This window comes from Notamacropus eugenii, chromosome X (genome assembly GCF_028372415.1).
Source record: "Notamacropus eugenii isolate mMacEug1 chromosome X, mMacEug1.pri_v2, whole genome shotgun sequence".
Classification (NCBI taxonomy): domain Eukaryota; kingdom Metazoa; phylum Chordata; class Mammalia; order Diprotodontia; family Macropodidae; genus Notamacropus; species Notamacropus eugenii.
Genome location: NC_092879.1, coordinates 57,852,362 through 57,861,076, shown reverse-complemented (window position 1 = coordinate 57,861,076; position 8,715 = coordinate 57,852,362). Strand labels below are relative to the sequence as shown.

Sequence of the window (8,715 nt, the reverse complement as noted above, 5' to 3'; positions counted from 1 at the left end):
AGGCAGAATAGCTATCTCCAAGTATGCAAAAGCTTGTTCTGTTTGTTCTCCAAATGTAGAATTAGGAGCAAAGGCCGAAGGTCACTGAGGGGCAGACTGAGGCTGGATGGAAGGAAAGACTTCCAATCAAGGCTGTTGAATATTGACTGGCATGCCTCTAAAGGTTGCATAGTGATTCCCCATCACAAGTAGACATGGGGTGACTGCTTGTTGGGAGTGTTACAGAAGGTACTCTTGTTTAGGCATGTGTTAAACTAGGTGGCCACCAAAGTTCTTTGACCTTTGAGATGGTGATTTGCAGACCGTGGCAGGGAGGCCTAACCAGTCTAAGTGGTGTCACCCTAGTCTAAGCATATGAGGAAAATAAAGAGAATTTTCAGGAGACTAGGGGCTTGCTTACAGAGTTCGGTCTTTAATGGCAGAAATGAAAGAAAAACATGATGATTTATAAGTAATCTAGACGCACAGTTCTATGTTATTTTTTTCCCAGGTGTGTCTATGGGAAAAAGTTATCTTCACCAAGACAGAACCGAAGTATCCAGGCGATAAAAGGACAACTTTTATCTTCTACCTGGAGAGGGATTCCTGAAAAACATGATAACAATAGCTCATTTGGCAAGTTTGACAGAACCATTCACATCAGCTTTGGCTTCAAGCAAATGCTGGGAGATGGTTAATATCAACTTAGCGGCCACATGCACTGAAATCCAGCAGCAGTATGTGAGGGCCTCTGACAAGGGCCCATTTTCTCATTTAGGCCCTTTAACTTCACCAGCACTCCCTGGGCTGTCAACTATGGCTGGAGAAACAGCATTTCGTTCTGTGTCTAAAAGAAAACAAAGAGAGTTGTTAAATGTGGGGATCTCAGTTTGAGTCAGGCTTGCATAAAACTTGTTTCCATCACAAGAAGCCTTCTGTGATTAAATCAACACTCTGGCAAGCTATGCCCCCTCTGCACTTAGATATGTCACAATCCACATGTGGAATTTAGTTAGCACTTAGCATCTGGCATAGAGTAGGGGCTTAATAAATGTTTATCGACCGCTTGATTAGCCTCTTGGCAGAGCCCCAAAATGTTAGAACTGCAAGGGACATCAGAGACCATCTCACCCCATTCCCTTATTTTTATTGTTGTTGAGTTATTTTAATCATGTCAGATTCTTCCTGACTTCATTTGGGGCTTTTTTGGCAAAGATCCTGGAGTGGTTTAGACATTTCCTTTTCCAGTTCATTTTACAGATGAGAAAACAGAGGCAAACCGAGTGAAGTGACTTTGCCCAGGGTCGTACAGTAAATGGCTGAGGCCAGATTTGAACTCAAGAAGATCAATCTTCCTGAGTTCAGGCCCAGTGTTCTATCTACTGTGCCACCTAGCTAGCTGCCCTCCATCCCCTCATTTTGCAGAGAGAGAAACTGAGACCAAGAGATGAAAAGTGACATGGCCAAGGTCACATAGATAATAAGTAGCTGAGTTCAGATTTGGACCCAGAGCCTCTGACTCCCAACCCAGGGCCCATTCTATCCCACTGCATGCAGATGGAGCAGGGCTTGCTTCAGAACCTTCCACTTTAGAATTTTATGTAACCAATCATTTTGGCGTTTGGCCTCAATGGACATTTGTTCCAACAGCAGAGTCGTGGGTGGTCTTTGAAAGCAGAGGATGGAACATCTGGGACTGAGCATTTTAATTCCTGTGGAACCATTCATCCCTCTTGGGGCTTTGGGCTGGTTCACTTCAGCTAACTGAGCTAATTTGGCTGTCTCCTGCACCAGAGTCTGTTAGTGACTACTGAAAAGGGAAAGAACAGGAATTTGTGCAAGCTAAAGAGTGAAAGGTCTTCTCAGGAATGTCAGGTTATTCTCATGCTAACCTCTGCTCATGGAAGTTGCAGGAGAAGCAGCTTCACCTTTTTGTCTGTTTACTTTTAACAGCACTGGGAATTCTCAATAAATTTATCCCAGGCAAGTGTAGCTCAGATACCTACTTGCATTAGCGAGACTGGTGCTAGTATTTCTTCCCTAAGAAAGAAAAAGAAGAGGTTTGTCAATAGCACTTCTGTGAAGGAGGTGCAGTGCCCAGCCAGGCTGTGACAGTCAGCTGCTGGGAATGATCAACCCTGCTGCTTTGGCCACCCACCCTTCTTCTCCCTTAACTCTTGCTCCTCGTTCTCCAGATGCATTTGTAGTCAGAGATACAATTGTTGGCTTCTTGAATTTAGCGACTTAAGAGATGTGCCAAGAAGGCTCACGCTGGACTTAGGAGGCCCCAGTCCACAGTGATGTTGAGTAACAGCTGGATATTATGGACAGTAGCAGTGGTTTCCACTTCTGCTAGAATGCTTTGTGTGAAGGGAGGAATTCTTTTTAGGATACTGGTGGAGAGTAATTGGATAGTATCTCCAGCATCACAGCTCCAGAGCTGGAAGGGACCTCAGAGGCCAACTAGTCCAACTCCTTTATTTTGCAGAGGAGGAAACTGAGGCCCAGGGCAGGGGAAGGGACTTGCCCAAGGTTACACAGGCAGTAAAAGGAAAAGCTGGAATTAAGACCTCTCCTTTGACTCTACATTCAGTGTTTATTCCACTGCCTCCCCTTAGCCTTAGCTCAGGTCAGGTCTTTCCTACACCTTGACCAAAAGAAGGAGTATGTACCAGGATTGCCCAGTGCATTTTTATGGGAATGAGGAAGGGATTGTGGGTAGGGGGTGACAGTGATTAGGGAGAAGGGGACTAGAGAAAAGTAAAAGGAGTTCCCTGAGGGGGTGGAATATAAAGGGAGCAGTTAGGAAGATTGAGAATTGGGTCCCTCAGATGATTACCATGCATTGCAACCCAGATTTTTCACCTAAGAATCTGGCGTTGTCGTTAAGACTATCCAATTCATTTCCAAGGACATAATTTCCTTCTGTAGATGTGTCCCAAAGTTACACATTTATTTTAACAAAGATTAACTTTGTGATGCTTTGCCAAATATACTGGAATGGTAGAGCTGGAAGGCACTTTCCTTAGCAAACACCTAAACCGATCTCATCATTTTCTAGAGCAAAAAACTGAGGCCCTGAACAGCTGGTGGCTTGCCCCAGGTCACAGAATCATCAAATCATAGGATTTAGTTGGGAGGGGCCTCTTATAGAGCATGTAGTCTAGCTCCACAGTTTACAGATTGGGAAACTGAGGCCCAGAGCAGTGGAAGGTTTTTGCTCACGGTCCCACAAATAATTAAGGGTAGAGTCAGGACCAGAAATCCGGTCCTCTGATCATTGCTTCTCACCTGGTCTTTACACTTATTCTCCCAAGTTATATTCGGCTCCAAGCTCATCCTTATAAGGAAAGGCTTAATATGTAGACTGGGGCACATGGTTCTGGACAGTTCAGCCCAGCTGACCTCAATAATTCCTTAGCTGTTAAAGGCCTGTTTTCTCCCCAGTCCACACTGGTAAGAGTGTATGGAAAATCTCAGACTATAATTTAGCAATTATTGCACTAGGGTATAAGTAGTATAAGACATTCTCTTAATTCAGTTATTTTTGGGGGGGTAGGGGGAGTGGCATAGAAGAGATCACAGGACATTGTGAGGCCACTGCTAGAGAGACCACCATGGTGGAGTGGGGTAAGGAGCAGGATGGACTGGGGAAAGGAGCAGGATGGACTGGGGAAGAGCTCCCATGGGGTGTGGCTGAAACGGGGGTTTGAATAGGCATCTCTGCCCACCTCCCTCCCCCACTCTAACTATTTCTTAGCCAAGGAGAAACAGTGAAGGGATCCTTAACACAAAACCACATAGGGTTTTTCCTTACCACCAACAGGGCTGGGAGTCCCAGCAGGGGGCAAGTTTGGGGCTCCAGTGCCAAGGGGAAAATGCCTAGCCTGCTTCCTGGCTGGTGGCATGGGGTACATAAGGCACCTGTCTTGCTGTAGGAGATTGAGAAGGGAGCCATATTTCCTCTCACGCTTGGTTCCCGGCATTAGATGGAAACTAGGGAAGGAGGGAGAAGGATACCCAGGCTCAACCAGACTTGGTCTGGCTACAGGAAAAGGCAAATGCCACAGCTGTCCAAACCGAGGAGGAGGGCTGGAGACCATCAACGCCGACGAGTCCTGGGCAACAGACATGTTCAAAGCGCAGCTGGCCAAGCTCCTGTTGACAGGAGATAATTCTGGGTGTGGTGTGGGCCAGTGAGAGTTGAAATTCCACTGATTTAGAGGCAACTGATTGTCTAGAAAAAAAGTTTTGCAAGGTTTGTGAGACAAGATAGACACAGCAAAAACCCTGTTTTTAGCACCTCACTGTGTTGCCCAAAGCAGGGGAGGGTAGATGGGATGAGGGCTAAGGTCTGTTTCCATTGTGACATTCTAACTATCTCTACAGGGACTCGCTCTCCTATCTTTGAGAACTAGGGTTTAATTTATTTGATTACTTTAGTGATAGTGAGATCTATAGAGGTCAAAAGACTTTTAAACAAGGTTATGCATTCGGTATGGATATAGTGCGCGCGCGCACGCGCGCGCGTGTTTGTGTGTTTGTGTGTGTGTGTGTGTGTGTGTGTGTGTGTGTGTGTGTGTAGGCCTTTAAGGTGGCGGTAGGTAATTAGAAGGGAGAGAGAGTCAAGAGGTTACTAAATCTTAACGGCTGGACCCAGAGGCGATCCATCCAATTCCTCCAAAGCTCAGGAGGGGACTAGCTTGGCTGGCTGGGCGTTTCCTGCTTTTTCCTTTGCCTTCATTCCCCAAACAACATGGATGCCCCTCCCTGACACAGCCCAGCCCAGTGGGCTCAGGTGGAGAGTGAAGAACTAGGAGTCCCAGCCTTATGGTCTGGGTTCTAGTCAGGGCTCATCCACTTCCCTTAGACAAGTTACCCAATCTCCTTTAAGCCTCAATTTCTTTATCTGAAAAATGAAGATAATAGTGTCTACCCAAAGGGGTTATCATGAGCACCAAGTAAGATAATGCACTAAAAAGCAGGTATGCAGATATGAGATGTTATTGAATGTCTGGTTTTCAACTTCTCTTTTGCAAAATGAGAATGTTGTTGAACTAGACTGCTAAGGTCCCTTCCAGCTCCAAAGTTCTGTAAGTATTGGGAAGTACCAAAACCAGGCATACTTTTTGATGATGACAAGACCTAGGATGGAAATTCAAAGAAGAACAATTACAAAGCAGTAAGCCTGGCCCACTGGTTAACCCAGGGATGGCTTTGATCATAAGCTACAGTGGAAGTCCCTTTGGGCAGCATTAGTACAGTGCCCCCATCAACAGGTGCTTCTGAAAGATTTTTTGGAAGAGCCCATATCAGAGCACTGGCTTAGGAATTTAGAGGCTTAGATTTGAACTTCTGTGTGACCTTGGGCAAGTCACTTTCCTTGGGCCACAGTCACCTCCTCTCTAAAAGGAGGAGGCTCGACTAAGCTGGTCCCAAGGGCCCCTTCCAGCTCTGATATCCTGGGAATTGTTAATAAAACCCCCAGCTTTGGAAAAGTGGTACCAGGTTTCCATGCCTGGCTTGCATTAAATCAGAGCAGAGAGGTAGTATGCCATCTCCTCCATGCAGGCTTCCTGGCTACTTTACCTCCAGTGAATTCTCTTTCTCCCCTCTATACTACTCATCTGGCATTTCTCACACATAATCTCATGTGGTAGTAGGGGTTCTGAACCCCCAGAATTTGGTGAGTTTTTTTAATGTGTATTTGGGTAACCATATTTCCATATAATTGGCTTCCTTGGCAATCCTGTATAGTTTATTTTATGTTTTGAAAAACATGATTCTTGGGGCAACTAGGTGGCACAACGGATAGAGCATCAGCCTTGGAATTAGGAGGACCTGAGTTCAAATTGGGCCTCAGACACTTACTAGCTTTGTGGCCCTGGGCAAGTCACTTAACTCCAATTGCTTAAAAAGAAAGAAAGAAAGTAAAGCATTCTGAGAAGGGCCAGGAGCCATCATGATGCACAAAAAGAGTCAAGAATCCCTAGTTTAGAGGTTCAGAGATAATAGAGGACAATCAGAGCTGGAAGGGACCTCGGAGATTGTTCTGAGGTTCCAGGGGGAGTAGGAACTGGAACATCTGGCCTCATGGCAGAAGAGCGAATTCCTGCCCCCCCAAAGCCCTCTCTACATTCAGGGCATGCAGCTGCTTCTCTATTCTCTCCATCTTGGCTCTCCTTCCCAAAGACCTATTCATCTGATTGCATATTCTGAACTTACATTTCTTTAAGTATTCCTCTCTCCATTTTACAGAAGAAACAGAAGCTGAGAAATTAAATGCCTTGATGATGACTGCAGAGATAGTAAGTGCTGGAGGCAGGATGTGAATAAATTAAAAGCGTGAATGAATGGATGGAGGAGAGAAAAAGCATTCATTAAAAACTTACTATGTGCCAGGCGCTGCGCCACACTAATGTGACGACCACATTGCCTCTCATTTGAACAAAGGGCCGCCTAGTGTATTTGGGGAAGGGGGAAGCAAAGCAGGCCAAAAGGGCCAGCTGGAGAGGCTCGATTCTGGCCCAACCCTCTCATTTTACAGATAAGGAAATGGATGTCAATAGAGTTTGAATGACTGGCCCAAGGTCACGCAGGTCTTGGGACTCCAAGTACAATGTACTTTCCGGGGCCTATACTGGGTCAACACTAGCCTGTCTCTTGGATCTTATGGCTCCTACACAAACCATTCTTCTTCCCAGTCGGATTACTGGCCTCACATTTCTATCAAACCTTTCATATTTTAATGCAAACTATAGCTCAGTTGAACTAAAGCTCAAAATGCAGAGGCAGCCAGTGGTACAGTGGATTATGCTTACCTTTCAAGATTTCTGTGAGGATCAAATAAGATCCTAATTGTAAAGTACTTAGCACAGTGGTGGCACACAGCATGAAGGAAAGAAAGGGAATAAGCATTTCTATAGGGACTGCTAGGTGCTAAGCATTTGAGGAATATCTCATTTAATCCTCACAACAATTTGGGAGGGAGGTGCTATTATGATCCCCATTTTACTGCTGAGGAAACTGAGGCAGATAGAAGTCGACTTGCCCAGGGTCACACTGAGGCCAAATTGAACTCAGGTCTTCCTGACTTTTCCCTTTTCCCTTCATCCTTTTATGGTAGCTGCTGTCTATGGTATAACCTTTTGTAGAACTCACCACCTGCCACCTCCCTTTGTATATTTATATTATACAGAAGACTAGACCAAGACCTTGGTTTTTTTCATGCCTGATAATTTCATTGGTATAAGGGCAGTGGTATTCAACCCAAATAGAAACAGGGGTCACTAAACTATACGTAAGGATCATTACTGGCTACATCCTGATAATATTAACATTATCTATATTCCAATACTGTATTTTTATTTATTTTGTTAAATATTTTTCAATTACATTTTCATCTGGTTGCGGCAGCACTTGGAAGTGTTGTGGGCCACACGTTTGACACCTCTGGTATAGGGAACGATCGATAGTGAAGTTCCCTCTACTAACGCAAATAATACCAGCCATGATAGCAAGCATTTATGTAGCACTTTGAGGTTTGCAAAGAACTTTACAAATATCTCATTTGGTCCTCACAGGTACCCTGAGAGGTTGGTGCTATTATTGTTTCCATTTTCCCAATCAGGAAACTGAGGCAGGCAGAGGTTAAGTGACTTGCCCCCCCGAACCACAGCTACTATGTGTCTCAGGCTAAATTTGAATTAAAGTCTTTCTGACACCAGGCCCAGCACTCTATCCACTGTGCTTTGAAATCTATAGTGTTAAAGAATAGTTTTAAACATTGAGAGATTAAATGACCTGTCCAGGGTAACAGAGCCAGTCAGCAGTGGGACTTGAACATAGATCTTCCTGACTCTAAAACAAGCTTTCTATCTACTGTTCCTCAAGCTACTTGCTCTCAGGAAATTATTGTATTACCTGGTTGGAAAATTTTTACCAGAAGAATAACAACCATACAAGTGGTATGTTAGAAAAAGAGCCATGCTCCAGTTGCCTTCTTGGAAGAATCTCACCTTGTCTAACTCTAAACTCCAAACCCAGAACCAGAGGAGAAGCCAATGGAACCACTTGGTAAAAGGCAGCGTGGTACAATGTGCACAAGGTCTAGCCATGAAATCTGGAGAGCTCAGAGGAGAATCACCGGCAATAATCCCATACTGGAACACCCCAGCTCACCCAGCCCCATAAACTGATAGACACACTCACCACTATTGGGGCTAGCGGCCTCAATCCTGTCTTGGGTGCTCAGCTCATTGGGCTTTTTGGTGTTACTCAAGGCTGTAGAAAAGTGTTCATCAACTACGCTGTTAATATCTCCTTGGAAGTAAGTGAAGAGGACATATCGGGAGCTCCACTCTGTCTTTATAGGCTGTTGTTTGTCCCTGGTCAGCCAGAGGGAACTTTTCTTCATTTCATCCATCTTGGCTGACATTACCAATGCCTAGGAACAAAATTGAAAATGTCAAGAACCAGTTTTCTATTTGATTATGGTAGAATGAACAGATAGCTCAGTGTAGAAGCTGGAAGCAGATTTATTTACAAGTATATTATCCACTTAGGGAGCCCCTCTTTAGATAAGTCAGTGTGCTAATAAGTCACGCTGGCTCCTAGTGTGAGTCAGTTCTGGGGAATGAGCTGGTAGCCCTGGAGAGAAGAAAGGTCCTGATCTGCGGCACTGGGAAGATGGTTCAAGGTACCAGTGCAGAGCCAAAACTAGGATAGGGAAATAGG

General features: G+C 44.9%; 1 protein-coding gene across 1 annotated transcript; it reads right to left on the bottom strand.

The window, feature by feature from the left end:
* Nucleotides 1-749: 749 nt before the first annotated feature.
* Nucleotides 750-8,416, bottom strand: VGLL1 (vestigial like family member 1). The gene is made up of 3 exons (XM_072625724.1): nucleotides 8,191-8,416; nucleotides 3,797-4,216; nucleotides 750-826 (listed from the first exon to the last, which is right to left on the bottom strand). The coding sequence occupies exons 1-3, from the start codon at nucleotides 8,414-8,416 to the stop codon at nucleotides 750-752; spliced, it is 723 nt and encodes a 240-aa protein (XP_072481825.1).
* Nucleotides 8,417-8,715: the final 299 nt, after the last annotated feature.

What these genes read in the sequence shown, in the direction of transcription:
- VGLL1 (XM_072625724.1), bottom strand. Translation starts at nt 8,416, where the DNA reads ATGTCAGCCAAGATGGATGAAATGAAGAAAAGTTCCCTCTGGCTGACC. An exon ending in GGCCGCTAGCCCCAATAGTG is followed by an intron (nt 4,217 to 8,190) that starts GTGAGTGTGTCT and finishes CTTTTTTTCTAG; the next exon opens with ACAATCAGTTGCCTCTAAAT. An exon ending in GACTCCCAGCCCTGTTGGTG is followed by an intron (nt 827 to 3,796) that starts GTAAGGAAAAAC and finishes GTTTTCTTTTAG; the next exon opens with ACACAGAACGAAATGCTGTT.